Source organism: Phragmites australis, chromosome 5 (genome assembly GCF_958298935.1).
Source record: "Phragmites australis chromosome 5, lpPhrAust1.1, whole genome shotgun sequence".
Lineage (NCBI taxonomy): Eukaryota > Viridiplantae > Streptophyta > Magnoliopsida > Poales > Poaceae > Phragmites > Phragmites australis.
Window position 1 is genome coordinate 25,591,176 of NC_084925.1, and position 16,483 is coordinate 25,607,658.

General features: G+C 44.2%; 1 protein-coding gene across 1 annotated transcript; it reads right to left on the bottom strand.

The window, feature by feature from the left end:
* Positions 1-7,933: 7,933 nt before the first annotated feature.
* On the bottom strand, positions 7,934-9,040 carry LOC133919012 (uncharacterized). The gene is made up of 2 exons (XM_062363191.1): positions 8,881-9,040; positions 7,934-8,555 (listed from the first exon to the last, which is right to left on the bottom strand). Exon 2 carries the CDS (start codon positions 8,517-8,519, stop codon positions 8,169-8,171), a length of 351 nt encoding a protein of 116 aa, XP_062219175.1. The 5' UTR covers positions 8,520-8,555; positions 8,881-9,040; the 3' UTR covers positions 7,934-8,168.
* Between the last annotated feature and the right edge of the window lie 7,443 nt (positions 9,041-16,483).

The following is a 16,483-nucleotide window of genomic DNA, read 5'->3' on the forward strand; positions in this document are numbered from 1 at the left end:
TTAAGGCTCTGCTTATTGCACTTGACTGCAGCTCATTGATCTCCTTTGACAGTTACGACCCCTTTATGGCCTAGGATCTTGAGTGTCTGGTACATATAGTACACGACAGCCATGAACTTACCTAGCATTGGGCGGCCTAGGATCACATTGTACGCCTTCTCGAAATCCACTATGTCAAAGGTAAGCTTCTCTGTGCGGAAGTTGTCGGGCGTGCTAAACATGACTGGCAACTTGATCTGGCCAAGGGGCATCATCGATGAATTGGGAGTTATGCCATAGAAAGGATCTACTCCCTTCTTGAGCTCTGACCACTCAATCCCCCATCTTATCTAAAGTCTTGGCGAAGATGAGGTTAAGCGAACTACCCCATCAACCAGTGTTCAAGAAACTTTGATGTTGAGGATAGTCGGTTGTACCTCAACTAGATATCGACTAGGATGTGGGACCGCAGGAGGATGGTCAACTTGGTTGAAGGTAATTGGAACTTCTAACCACCTGAGGTACCGAGTAGGCCCGGTGAGAGCTAGATTGACCTCTCGTTCGACTGCCTTGTATTATATTTTTGACTCATACGCGGCGGATCCTCTGAAGATGTGTGCCAAACTTTGGTCAGGCTCGTGGAATTTGGGCTCATCACCTTTAGCGTCTAGCTTAGTCTATTTACCGTGGTGCTCGATAGCAGTGTCTTTGAGCTTTTCTTCGACCTTCTTTTTGAGGATGTAGCATTTGTCAAAGTCATGCTGATTGGTTTGATGAACAGGGCACCACTTCCTGCCACCTCGACTCAGGCCTTTATTGTCCCAGGTGTTGTGTGACTTGCTCCTATAGAATGTGTCTACGGTCATGTCTAGACCCTTGCGCTTATCACCAGGCTTGCCCTTCTTCCACTCGTTCTTTGAGGACTCGGGATTGTCCTTGCCAGGCTGAGGGTTTTTGGCATGTGACTGAGCTTCGGCTTTCTTTGCAGATTTATCGGCCAACTCAAAGAACTCCTTGATCATCTGAATCTTCTGGGTAGCAAGCTTCCCGACTAGATATGTGTTCTTGACACCTCTCTTGAAGGTGATGATGACCTATTCATCAGAAATATCCGGGATCATGTTTCGCCTATCACTGAATCGTTGGATGAAGTCTCAGAGGGACTCGTCCTTTCCTTGGTTCAGTTGATGGAGATCGTTCTCCATTTCTGGGTGCTCGAAAGTACACTAGAAGTTGGCTATGAATTAAGTCTTCAACTCGGCCCATGATCGGATCGAGTTGAGAGACAGGTTCAACCACTAGGACCTTGCTGGTCCATCAAGCGCGGTTAGCAGGTAACTTGTCATTACCTTGTTATTTCCACATGTTGCTTGGATAAGTGTGGTATAAATCTGTAACCACTCATTAGGGTTGATCTTCCCATCGTACTTCTGAATCTGGCCCGTCTTGAACTTCTCAGGCCACTGTATCGAGTGGAGCTCTAGGATGAAGGCATCGCAACCTCCATCAAACTCCTCAAGAGGCGGAGGAGAAGGACTGTCACGCCTATTCCCTTCGAACAGGGGAGTCATGTCGACCATTCCATCCTGGAGATCTACGATCGTTGTAGTGTCGACCATCCTCACATAGCTCCTCACGGTTGTTGTTGATAACCTCTCGCAAGTCATGTCTGTTATGAGAGATGAGGTTCTTTAGGTCTCCCTGATTCCTACGCTCGTGGTCGAGGCAGCTGTTGTTCGACCTGTAGGGCTGTACTCGGGGTCGACGTCCTGAGCTGCCAACCTGTGACCCTTCTACTAGAGAGTGTCCGTGTCTGTGGCTACTGCAACCAGCACCTTACTGGTTGGGGGGCCTAGAGGTGATAGGATTGTTTGCTTGAGCAACTTGGATCTGAGCCACATCGAATAGGGTCCTGACCTTATTAACCATAGGGGTTAAAGGATTTATCGAATCCAACTTCGAAAGGGATCTAAGGATCAGATGAGCTCCCTGGACATTAGCATATGGAGTGCTATAAACCCCACTGCCTAGGCTCGGCTGCGGTCGAGCCGATGAAGCCTCGTGATGGTTGTCCTGAGGGAGTTTATCCATTCATCTCAGGACCGGTACTGGTGGAAGCATGCCCACTGGAAGCTATCGTTGAAGACCAGGAGACGCCGATCCTCCTACGGTTCATCGATGATCGATGGTATTAGGACCGTATAGAGCTCTGGCTGCAGATGTCCCTAGCGATATATCTCTAGCATTACCAGCGTTGGCGGCCACTGCCACTGGATCCTTGAGGATTTTCATGCCATTATTCTCCATAGAGTTTGGATCTACCACCATCGGATCAGTGGGTGGGACCCCAGTTCTTCCAGCCATAAACACAAATCAATCTGTTTGGTTGCTCTGGCTGTCAACGGAGTCATCGTCACCACTCGCGTCGCTACTGGTGTCCATGAACTATAGAACATTGGGCTCCTTGGGATCTTATTCAAGGTGTCCCACCTCACAGTACACGTCCAATGGGCTGGACTCGAGAATACCGGTGTGGATCAGTCCATCCTGATCGTCCCAGCAGAAAACAATAGTTCCAAATGTGATTTCCAATCCAGCCGGGGGCGATTCGAAAGCGATCGCTGCGACTCGAAGCGGTCGTAGAAGCTAGCGTCGGAGAATCTAGTACGAATGTGCACTTGAGACATAGTCGGTCCTAAAAAGCAGAAGACCCTTACCTAGTGCGCCAACTGTCGATGGTTTTTCCCTAAAAATATATCTGTAAGAATAATTAGGTTGTCTTCGTGATTCAAGAATCGAACAGGAGACGAGGCACACACAATGTATAAAGGTTCGAGCCCCTAATTGGAGTAATAACCTACCTCTTGGGTGGTTAATGATTTATTTATATTCACTCGAGTACAAGCAAGTTGTCTAGATCTATTACAAGGAGTACATGAGATCTAAACTAGACTAATGAGGAAGTCACCGAATATCTCCTATGGCCCTAGTGCTTGTGTTGAGTTGCAGATGAGTTGTCCTTCCCCGGGAAAGAGAGTCTCCCCTCAAGGGTCTAGATCCCCGCCTTATATATAGGGTTCATTTACCGCCTCCTATCTCGCCATAGTTGATAGGGAAACTTTCATTTTGTCCACCAAGAAAGATTAGATAAATCTGGTTGGGATACTAGTTGTTCTCCAGTTAGGTAACCAATCGATACCTTCCAAGTATGTGCCTACTAGATCTTTGGGAGTATAAGGTATCGCAGGTTCGGTTCCATAATATCCGGAGTTGTTAAGCATGCACATGGCATAACTTATCCGTATATGGTATACTCTTTATACGTATATACCTCATAGTTAGATATTCGACAGTGCCGAATAATTATTTCTTCATCCTGTATCATATCCTGCATTTTTTTTCTCGGAGTCAGGGTTAGAACAGATAGTGCCGCAAGCTTTCGGTTAGTTGGATACATTAAAAATTTGAACTTCATTTGCATCCTCGCATAGCACATTAAACAGTATAAGGGTGCAATCAAAGTGAACATAGAGAAAGTGATCGCTGAGATGTGAAAATAAAAGCATTCAGTATTATTAGTCTACATATGGTGATAACCTACCTATATATTATCATGTTTTTAAATGAAATCACAATATGTTTGCTCGTAACTCCTAACATTAGGATACTTCAAACAGATACAAGTCATCATGTATCATATCTTTTTTCTTAGATCCGACGTCGGACATGGATAGTGTCGAATAGTGTTGGATAACCATTGTTGCATTCCATATTTGCTCCGCAAACCTTCTATCAGGCGGACGGGCAAGAAATATCCATTCTGTTTACACCCCTACTTGTCGTAATGGACTACGGGGAGGTGGACCTGTACACCTACGAGGGCATAGTTAGACGTGCCTCCTATGGACTGTCTTTGTTATGCACACGGGACAATGAGTACTGGCTAACGAGGAAGGTTGTCGTCTTGGATATCTTTGTCGAGGACTATGCGGCACATCGGATGATACGTCAATTTGGTTGGTTCCAGCAGTTCCCCCTATCCCATGTCCAGATCATGACTGGTCACGTGCATAGGTAAATTTTATGATTCATGTTTTGAATCTGATGCGTGTTGCCCGATCTTCCAAAAGGTAATATGATAAGTTGATTGGTGGAGCTTCGACATTGATGATCCAAAGGCTCCGAACAGAATAAATCGAGAACCCTCGCAATCACTACACCACTACTCCGTGGTTATCAACCATGCCAAGACGCGGTTGACCTTGCCAAGAAGGTTTTTCCTGCCAGCGAATCGAGAACACAAGTAAGAACAGGTAGATTCAATCTGAATATTGCTAATTACCAATGAAGTACTCGAGTTTGGGGTTCAACAAACCAATAAACGGTGAAACTGTCTAAAACAGAATAATCTAAGCTAAACCCAAGCCTAAACTATGATGGCTACAGTATATTTTATAAGGGACATGAGGGGGTCAACCTAGGGTTGTGCAGCCGTAGAAAGAAGCGTGCACAACCTGGACTCCGACCTCGACACGATTACAAAACCCGACAGGGTCCAGAACGGTGATTCAACACCTTATTCCTTCGACTCTAACTAAACTATAAGGAATATTTGGTCGAGCATAGATCCATTGGAAAGGGCTCGATATAAGCTTTCCAGCAAGTCCAAGAACGCCTAAAACAGACTTCGTATGAGAGAGTTATGCCCGTTTTACTGACGTGTTGTCCTGGGACTCGACCACGACTAGAGCTCAGCCTTGAGTCCGAGTAGACTTGGCCTTCGAGGGATGACATTCGGATAAGGTTGTAGTGCTTCTCCCATATTCCTAAGCAATAAAATATCACAAGAATTTAGTAGTAATCCATCCAAGAAAACATGAACAGTGAGAAACGAGTTCACCTGGTGGTCTAATTGTCATGCACGTGCTCTTGTAATTGGACCTTGTATGATTTGAGGATTATTGGCAGTATTAATCGTATCCGAAGGGGCCATAGGCTCATCACAATCTTTAGTCATGTACTTTATCTCTGTATTTACTCGTCTTGCAGGATGTCACAGAAGGGTACGTCGTCTACTACCCTATGGGCACCAAGTATTCAGCCGTGGATAGCGCGCTGGGATGATGCGATGGAAGGACTTGGTTGACGAGGATCGACTGCACTCTGAGGATGTGTTCACGGAGTACCTAGTATGGTCTCTACCTTAGACATGAACCTAGGTGACGTACACACCATCTGAGGTGCTGGCTCACGCGGTGCACGTGCGGGACACTTACCCGGTGCACTAGGATTGGTCGTTGATGGTACGTTTCTTCCACACAAACATTAATTGTACCATAAATTTAACTTACAAAGAACTTATATCAAACTACGCAATATTTTTCCCCAAAGAACCTCGTGTACCAAATCTCAGTGGAGTTTGGTACTAACGTCGAGCGACTAGATAGTGGGATAGATATCTCTACCTCCGAGACACGTAGGTTGTTTCACAGGATCTACGAGAAGGCGCAAAAGATCATGAAGATGTTCACTTATAGATCCACTCAGGACGTTGCTTATCGACCCCCTTCTGCTCAACCAGCTCATATGCCTCCTGTTCAAACCCCCCCCCCCACCCCTCCGTGACGACGTCACCCATTGCTCTGAGTCACAACTCTCAACGACATTCACAACTATGGGTCCCCTAACTATGTTGGACGCATGCTGAGCACTATGGCGGCAACTCCTCCTGACCGTGATAGCTCTTCCAACCCGTCTTACACATGGGCCAGTGAGCACTACGGCGGCAGCTCTTCCTGGATGTCTCACACTGGTCCGGTGAGCAACACAGTCGTAGCTCTTCCAGGCCTTCTTACACTGGTGCTGGAGAGCCATGTACCTCTATAAAGAATACATTACTTCATTACTTTCGCATTCGCGCGTGCTAACATTTTTTTTCTCTGTAAACCACATGCAGAGATTGAGGATTTTGATGACATACAGACGACGACATAGTACATGGAGTAGGTCATCAGGGAGGGTATCACAGACATCTCGGTTGGCTTTGACACATTCCTTGGCTCGGGTCATATGCAGGATGAGATCGGGCCCTCCCAGCTAGGTAGCACACCTCCTGGAGGTACACAATAGACCCAAGAGGAGTACGCGACGCCAGCTCCCAGCAATCGGCCTTCGCGGGCAGTCATCCCACCCGACCCGCTCACATACTTAGCACATCATGTGAGAGCACGAGGCCGCAGAGTGCTGAGACCTTATGAGCGTAGGGGGATCGTCCCGAAGCGAGGACGCATTTATGGAGTACTTTACGGATTATATTGCTTGTATCATATATTGTGCGCACATTATTCTACTATATTATTATCCTACAGTCGGTTTATTTTTCTAGCTTCAGTCCTCTATCAGCATCACGATATAGGACTTTAAGCAACCGTTTTGTCAGCATTGCGATATCAAATATCTAAAAACAATAAATTCTAAAAAAATCAGAATCTCTATTTTAAAATCGGTCCTAATCCAAGCCTTGCCCAACTTGGTGTATAGGCCTATGTCGGAGAGTGTTGGATGCTGCCAGACCGCCTGGGTGTATGTTGCGCTTGGGCATCCTCGAGTTGGGCCAGCGGGGTGAGGGAAGTCCAAAAATGGCTCAACTCGGACCCAGGTGAGCTTCGACGTCTCAAAGATAGACCGCAAGTAAAACAGAGAAGGCTGCTGCGTCACCTCGGTCAACATTTTGATCGGGCGGTTGTTCGAACAGTCGTACTGTCTCCAAGCATCGATCGATCTCAGGATCTGCTCCATGTTGCTGTAGTTAAGAGCGAATCTCCAGTTCGTTAATTGGGCTCGATCGTCGCTAGAACCTGACCCAGAATTTCACAGATCAGAGCAAGAGCATCATTCATCAACAGCTGTCAATGCCGAGGCCAAAGAAAGAGGAAGGTCAGTCCACGTCCATCTCCCTCATCGTAACCACCCCGCATCATCATGTTGGTTTTGTGGAATTCGCTCCATATAGATGTCGTAGAACCGGACAAGGAAACCAAACCGAAGCCGCACCTAGCTGCATCTACCTGGGCTGGGCTGTACATTGTTTTTTTACTCACGGCGATAAACCATGGATCTAAAATACTAAATGTACTGTTATTTCAGATACATTTAATCTTAAAATCAGAGAAATATTATTTTATAAAAAGACAAACAGTTATTTACGGTACTATTCCAATTCACGGCTCGTAGCGGCATAAAGTCATAATACTGTGCTTATCTACTTTGCTCGGCAGTATCCTCTTCCTCGAGTTCTGTGCACTGTTGTCGGGAGTCACAAGGCAGAACCCCGAGTACACATCTTCGAGTTAAAGAAGGAACCTGGATGAGATTGAAGTCCTACCAACACTGACAAAAACAATGAGGTCCGGTCCTAATCCATCCCAATCCATCATCATATGCTTAAGCCAAAATCCAAACAAGGAATTTGGCGGAGAATAGACACAGCAACCAACCGAACCAATCACATCGTCATTTCCGCCTTCAAGGCTTCAACTACTACTTTCCGTCTCCCAAGAAATCTAGATTACTTGGTCTCATCTCAGGCAATTTCACACTGGCGCAGGTGAAGATTTTAACAACGGCGCCAATTCTAGCCGAAAGAAACTGATAGCTCAAAGTGTTCTAAAAAAGGGCAAAGACAGGCACCTTACTCAAAATGGAGATACGGTTCAGCAATATCTAACTACTAATCAGCATCAATCACAGTTCACCATATACTGCCCAATGCAAGCACAAGCCATCGCTCTGAAATCTACACAGCATCTCATCTCGGACATGACAACAATGGGGTACTTCGATAGAACGGTAAATGGTGGTAATTACATAGGCCTCCGTCTTCACCATCTCTCCCAACTTACGATCCAATCGAGAGAGGATTACTGTGGTAGGGAGTAGAAGCAAGGAGCCTGACTGGAGCAGTAAGAGGATCGGGAATCAAGCAGGAAACGAGGGATCCCACACAGGAAAAAGAAGGGGAAAAGAAAAAGGCAAAGCGAAAATCTTCCGATAACACGGATCACAACAAGGGGATACTAATAGGCTCCCTTCTTCTGATACGATATCATGTTCTTCTTCTTCTCTTTCTCTTCCCTCTCCTGGTTTCTTGGTCGGACGTTTACGGGACGGCAGGCAGCAGCTGCGCGGCTTCACTGCGCCTCGACGGTGCGGGAGGATGCGGAGGGCGGGACGCCCTGCGGCGGCGCGGCGGAGGCGGGGTGGGTCGGAGGGGACGGGTGCGGGTGGCCGTGGCCCTGGGAGTTGGTGCGGTGGAGGCGGCACTTGAACGAACCGGCGTGCGTCGCGGGGGCGCACACGCACTTGGGCGCGCCGCTACCGCCGTGACCGTGGCCGTGGCTGCCGGCCGAGGACGCGGACGAGAAGCTCCGCCGCATCGTGCGCGGCGACGACGCCGCGGCGCCCGTCGGCGTCGTGGTGCTGCTGTGGGGGCCGTGGAACCTGCCCTCCTCGCCGGTGGTGTCGACGTAGTTGGACGCCATCGATTTACCTCAGCTTCTGCGCTTTCGCTCTCTGATCTGCAGATGACGAACGAAAGAGAGATGGTCAGAACTCACAGCAACGGCAGAGCGCATCATCATCACATCTACAGATATTGTCCACAGTAACGCAGCCAGATTTTTCGCTTCGAACAGCCAAAGCAATTAAATTCCACTCAACTGGTTTTCGTTTCCATTACAGCCGTCCGACGCCCATGGCAAATCAGTGGCAACTAAGAACGAAAAACAGGCTTTCTAGGTGCCAAAATTACTTCCAAACACAGGATTAAGATAAGCTTAACATGACATCTTATCAGCTGTACGAGATAGGATGGAAGGAAGATTAGAGAAATGGAGAGGGTACCTAGGGACGAAGACGACGAAACGGCAGGAAGGAGACGGCGGGATCACAGAGCGGCAAACTGCGTTTGTTATCCAGGCCTTGGCTTCCATTTTATAACCGCCGAGGGTTGATGCCGGCGGGCAGGTCGGGCAATAGTGCCCGGGAATCCCGTCGCCAACCCAACCCGCGGGCCCCACAGGCCCACAACCCCCGTCAGGGTGTAACCCCAAAGCCGATCAAATGACGACGATGCCCTCGTTTCTGGCTCTCCGGTCACCACGGGAGAGGATGGGCTTCTAGCGAATTTTTTTTTATTTTAGTCTTTTTAAAACTAATATTTTAATAATAACATGCCGAACCTAAATTTTCAGTGACGTGACTAAAATGATCACGCTGGCGGAAACTCCGACGCCTTTACACGTGGATTCGAGTGGCAGCCTGACTCGGGTGAACAGTATTTTCGCGAATGAGCAGTGTTTTCTACGGTTTCAATGGTTCTTTTTTCTCGGGTGAACAGTATTTTCGCGAATGAGCAGTGTTTTCTACGGTTTCAATGGTTCTTTTTTCGTTTTCTCTATTTGAACAGTAGGGTTGCCGTACTTTAAAATTTATGAAATTTTTTCTGTATGTCTTATAATTGATGGTGAATCCATTTTAAAAGAATTCACCTCAATACCCCATCTAGGTTTCAAAATAAAAAAACTCCAAAAATAGTTACTTTTAGAAATTCTAGTAATTTTTAAGGCCTCAAATAAATTCCCAAAAATCTGAGAAAATTCACTAATATTCCTATCATGTGGCGTAATAATTTCTAAAATTATTTTCAACCCTAGGTTACTTGATGAAAAAGTAAGTTCCTTCGCAATGCTCCATTTATATACATTTTTATCATTTCATACTATTTAGCCTTATAAACGTCATCTAAATAATTAGCAATTATATTCGATTTTCCTCAAAATTTTGCCAGTGCTTAATGCAACATGTACAGGTCCTATTTGCAAACATGCACATCCAATAGAGTCGTAGAACGTAGAATTTGAATTATTCAATTTCGAATGTTGGTATATGTTACAATTTGTTCTATAACAATAATACTTAGGTAACTTGTGGAGCCAAAAAGAATTACCATTTGCGGTCTAAACCATACCAAATTTATTGTATGGATAGTTCAGAATATGTTTTAGCCGAACCACACACATGATTTTTAGGAAGACTAATAAACTTTAAATTACGCATGTTCAAACATGGCTAAGTGCTATGGCTACCCACAGCCTTTGAGACTACAGTGTGAATTAAGCATTTTGAAACGTACATTTAAATTAGGAAATAATTTCCAATTTTGTTGAAAGTAGGCAATTGATAACATTAATGTTCTTAGGTTTAAGCCATGAGATATGTTCATCAAGAATCTATACACAATTAGGTTATATTGAATGAAACAGTGGTAACCATTATCCATGAGTAGTTTAACTGTGGATTGGAATGAGCCATCCGATGGTGATTACACGACAGAGCTTTTAGCATGAAATGACAACACATCTGTCGTGACAAGATTATCCGAATATATTCTGGATGACAAACCAGAAAAGGTCCATAGACTTGATTTTGTACTATTGGATCAAGAGGTATCCACAAACATTAGGTACTTTAGAAAAAATAAAAGAGTATACATCATTTAAAATAATTTTCTATGCAAATGTATAGGGAAATGCAATAAAAGCTTAAGTGCCACAACGCCATGTAGATCAATTCAAGTCACACCTTAGAGAAAGAGTTGTATATTTCATAAAGTTTTTCTAAGTGTTCCTAGTTAAGAATAATTATCGAGCAGATGACTACATATACATGATAAAATTCACGGGTCACACTAAGGTAATTGAATTCCCTGGTGCTTCTCCAATGTTCCCCAAGTATGCATATACTCTAGCATCTGTTGATACATTAAGGACCAGAATTAATTACACTAGAGACATGTCAGGTAACTACATATTCATTTATATATTACATCTATCATTCCTAATATACATTTTATCTATTGTAATACCATCATATAACTTTAATAAAATAACATATAATCTAACATTATACAAACACAATAGGACAAGGGGTCTCTATTGAACATGCTACAACAACTTATGTCAAAGGTATTAAGAAGACAATACGACACCTCTACATTTCAAATGGTAGGTATAACTACATAAAATAACTTATTGTAATTTATATACCAATCTTTACTCTTTTTCATTTATTCTTTCTCTTTAGTCTACTTATTAAAAGTTTATTAGTCTTCCTAAAAATCATGTGTGTGGTTCGGCTAAAACATATTCTGAACTATCCATACAATAAATTTGGTATGATTTAGACCGCAAATGGCAATTCTTTTTGGCTCCACAAGTCACATAAGTATTATTGTTATAGAACAAATTGTAACATATACTAACATTCAAAATTGAATAATTCAAATTCTACGACTGTATTGGATGTGCATGTTTGCAAATAGGACCTGTACATATTCCATTAAGCGCTGGCAAAATTTTGAGGAAAATCGAATATATTGCTAATTATTTAGAGGACGTTTATAAGGCTAAATAGTATGAAATGATAAAAATGCATATAAATGGAGCATTGCGAAGGAACTCACTTTTTCACCAAGTAACCTAGGGTTAGAAATAATTTTAGAAATTATTACGCCACATGATAGGAATATTAGTGAATTTTCTCAAATTTTTAGGAATTTATTTGAGGCCTTGAAAATTACTAGAATTTCTAAAAGTAACCATTTTTGTAGTTTTTTATTTTGAAACCTAGATGGGGTATTGAGGTGAATCCTTTTAAAATGGATTCATCATGAATTATAGGATATATAGAAAAAGTTTCATGAGTTTTAGAGTACGGTAACCCTATTGTTCAAATAGAGAAAGCGAAAAGAAAACAATTGAAACTGCAGAAAACACTGTTCATCCGAAAAATACTGTTCACTCGAGTCACGCACAACTAATTTTGCGTGACTCAGGCTGCCATGTCGAATCCACGTGTAAAAGCGCCGGGGTTTCCGATAGTGTGATTACTTTGATCACACAATGAATATGGCGTGACTACGTTGGGAAGTCACGTCAGGTAATTTGGCGTGATAAAGGAGCTAGTTCCTGAAAATTTAGGTTTCGACAGGTTGTTATTAAAATATTAGTTTTAAAAAGACTAAAATAAAAAAAACTCGCTTCTAGCCCAGCGGTAGAATTATAGTTGTATTTGGCACAGTTTTTATTAAAATTAGGAGATATCGGGTAAAATATTAGGTTTTATTTAGTTTTTTAGTTAGAATTTATAGGAATAATTCTCTAAAATGAATTGGAAGCTGAGGAGTAAAAAACAGCTTCCTCTAATTTACTTCCTATATAATTATTTTCTTCATATATTTTATTTTAGAGAATTACTTTCAATTATATAATTGCTTTCTAAAAAATTATTTTCTCTAAAGAATCACCAATGCATAGAATTTGGATAAAAAAAATTCTATCAAACAGACCTTATATAGGTGGAGAGAGTCGTTGCATACTTTAAAAGATCTCTAAAGTAAAATATGTAGTAAGGAGAAGTATGTAAAAAAAAGTCTCCACGAGAGAACAGATTGCAAGCCCTAGCACTGCACTGACTTCTCTGGTCTTCCACGGAACGAACCTGTGGCTCGCGGTGCCATCGGGGCCTCTTGCAAATCAGAGAGGGGAACGGCCGGTGCTCCGTGCCAGCAAATGCTACCGACCCGACCCGACCCAACCCAACCCAACCCAACCCAGCCGCGACGTGTTGCGCGCCGGGGGCGTGGCGCGGTTGGACTGGTCCGGCGGCTGACGCTGCGAGCGCTCATCCCGGCGATCGATCGATCGTGTGGATGGGGGATGCTTGCGGATCAGCGGCGTCAGCCATCAAGCCACGCGCGCGGGTTGCAGATTTTAGCCCCAACAAGTCGCGGGAATGGACGCGTCGGCCGGATTGGCTGCGCCTGATTCCTCTGATGATAGCGCTGCCGGAAACAGACGGATTCCAGAAGCCGCGACTTTTCCGGAGTTGCCGTCCGCGCTGCGCTGTAAAGCCAAGGTGTCAGTTGGGATTGGACTGGACCATTGCCATTGCGTCTTAGCGACTACCACTAGCTACCACGAGGGAAAATATCGTGCAAATCAGGTTGGGTGGATGCGTGAGTGGTCCTCCCGTGGCCGTTTCGACGACCATGATTAAGTGGCAGGGAAACAAAACATTGTGGATAAACATCAAGGCCGGCTTCGTCGCATTTTGCCATCGTGACCACTCTGCCGTGGTCGTGGGGCTCAGCTGCCCCACCCGGCCACCCCGCACTTTGGGCTATGACGAATTGGACGCATACGATACATATAACCAAGTCCCACGGAAACCCCGCGCTTTGGGCTACCTACATGATGCATCCAACCCTGCGTACTATGTACTTTTGAATTTTTTTAGGCCTTAGTTTTTAGTTTAATAGTTTATATGAAAATGTTAATGCTGCTACTGAAAAGCACGGATGAAGAAGTACGAAAATGTTGCGCAGATCAAAACAAGGACGGGTAACTTGGCACCCTCCTATCTTCCTCTTCGCGGTGCAGGTAAACCAGCACACGAAACAGCCGATGTTAACGTCTCCCGCCTTCGTCCATGCGGGGAAGTCAAGCCAAGCAAGCCACCCTTTCCTTTGAGTTGCTTTCAATCGTCCTTTATAAAAAAATCTCTGTCGTCCTCGAAGAATCTGTTTTAAAATAGAATGGAACAATGGAGTACATAATAGAGAATATGATCGGGTCATCTATTTTCACCAGTTGAATGTCTGTGTGTTGTAACAGAAATAAAATTTATATAAGATGACATCAAACATATACATAGATATTGCTTACATAGATAATCTGCCAAAAGGGGGACGCAAGAAGAAGACCAAGGCTTGCACGTGATGTCTGAGCAGTGCATAGCCCACAAGTATGGTTGGTGTTTGCTGATCGGCATGTTTAGTCCTCTTATGTTGTGTAACATGTCTTGTTCTTTCTGGTTAGGGGCTCTCTTCGTTAGGCAAATAAATGTAGCTAGAACAGGCACGGGTGAGTTGTGCTTTGTGTTGGAGAGGAGGACAGCGGCCCTATTGTTGCTTCTGGTTTGGCTATTACCGCTTTGGTATGACTATGGCTCCATTGTCGTCTGGACAGCAGTCGTTGGCGCCCTGGTTGCAGGTGCACTGGGGATGCCCACCCCCACTCGTCATGTCTGTTCATGTGTGAGTCATGTAAGCTGCATTTTGTGCCGCCTGCCTCCTAGGCCTGTGAGGTATGGCATGTATATGTGAAGCCGTTCTATGTCCATGTCTACCAGTGACTTAAAACTCATGTGTTGGAATATGCGTGATTTGAACGCGATCATAAGGAGGGATGTTGTGCATGAAATGGTTGGTGCGGTACGGACTTCAGTTGTTTGTCTACAAGAGACTAAGAGGGGGCACTTTGATGATGACACTATTGCCCAAATTTTGGGAAGGAGGTTCATCACAAATTACTCTTATGCGCTGACGGATGAAACACGAGGTGGAGTGTTGATCGCAGTGGATGAAGTTGGGAGACATGAACAAATTAAGGTTCATGGAAGAGCTTAAGGGAATTAAGCACCTCGTGGGAACAAGGTGGTTAATTGCTGGCGATTTTAACTTAATCTACAGAGCAGCGGATAAGAATAACTCAAGGCTTAACAGAGGGCTGATGAATAGTGTCCATGCAACCATAGATGACCTTTGCTGGAAGGAGTTAGAGCTGCAGGGCCACACATGGACAAATGGCCAAGACATCCCTACCATGACACAAATTGATAGAATTTTCTGTTTCGGTGATTGGGACCAGCTCTTCCCCATAGCTACCCTGATAGCTGCTGCTTCCACTTTGTCCGACCATCGCTCGCTTGTTCTTCATGGAAATCCAGGATTTAGGAAGCACAATGGGTTTAGGTTTGAAACCTTTTGGTTGGCCATACTGGCCTTTCAGGATGTTGTGTTGTATGCTTGGAACAGACCGGTGAAGTTTGTTGATGCCTTAAGAGCCTTCCATATCAAACTTTCGCACACGACAAAAGCACTCAAACACTGGAACAGAACCAACATTAGTAACATTAAACTGCAAATGGAAATTGCCAAGTAGGTGTTGCAGTTGCTTGATGTCGTGCAGGAATCCAGGAATATCACACCCATGGAGTCTCAGTTCAGGGACATAATTCAAAGCAAATTCATGGGCCTTGTTGCCATTCAGAGGATCAAAGCTCAGCAGCACGCAAGACTGACCAGGATTAGAACGGCGGATGCAAACTCTAAGTTGTTCTATCTGTATGCAAATCGAAGGAGGAGGAAAAATCACATCCACCTTCTAAAAACAAGAGCAGGCCTAGCGGTCACACACGAGGAGAAAGAGACTGAAATTCATAAGCATTTTAGTGTTGTACTAGGCACTTTTTCCAGGAGGGCTCGATCTTTAAATTGGAGTTTCTTTGGTTTATAAAGCCTAAATCTATCCGACTTAGACAGTGACCTTGAGGAGGATGAGATCAAGCAAGCTGTCATGGATTTACCAAAAGAAAAGGCGCCAGACCCTGATGGCTTCATGGGATGTTTTTTTTGCTAATTGCTAGAATACCATCAAAAGTGAGCTGGTAAAGGCCATTAGGCAACTTGCAAACCTAAGGGACAGACGGTTGAACCTTCTAAACTTTGCCAACATTGTTCTCATTTTGAAAAAAGAGCAGCCAGAATCCGTTGCAGATTTCAGACCAATTAGCTTGGTCCATAGCTTTGCGAACATCTTCTCCAAGATTTTGTCTAACCAGCTAGCACCACACTTAAATAACATTGTTTCTAATTTCCATAACGCTTTTATCCGTGAGAGAAGCATTCATGATAGTTTCCTTCACATTCAATATCTTATAAAGGACCTTCATAAGAAAAGGGGACCAGCCATTTTTCTCAAGCTGGATATTAGTAAGGCCTTCGACTCGGTGCTTTGGCCCTACCTCATTGAATTACTTAAACATGTTGGCTTCGGGTCGAGATGGAGAGATTGGATATGTCTACTTCTAGGTGCTACCTCCTCAAGGGTTCTTCTTAACGGTGCACCGGACATACCCTTCTAGCATAGAAGAGGACTTTGGCAAGGGGATCCACTTTCACCAATGTTGTTTCCTATAGTAATGGAACCTCTTCATAAAAATCTTGTGCTTAGCAAAAGAAAGGAAATTGATTACTTTGGTGCACCCAAATTCAAGTGTCTTTGAATCGGCCTTGTATGCTGATGATATTGCACTTGTAATCAATCCAAGTGCACAAGAGCTATGTGCAGCAAAGCAAATCCTATATGTTTTCAGAGAGGTGATGTGATTGCACACGAATTTTCAAAAATATGAGCTATATCGTATAAGATGCAGCGGCAGTGACATTAAGGAGATCTGGCATTCCTTCTCGGTAAAGGTAAAGTGATTCCCGTGCGTATACCTCGGTCTTCCTTTACACCTGCGCAAGCTCCGTAAGATTGACTACCAACCTCTGATTGACAAGTTGGCTGGTAGATTACCTGGCTGGTAGGGAAAACATCTT

Bases quoted from the DNA above. Each gene is read 5' to 3' on its own strand.
- LOC133919012 (XM_062363191.1), bottom strand. From the start codon at position 8,519: ATGGCGTCCAACTACGTCGACACCACCGGCGAGGAGGGCAGGTTCCAC.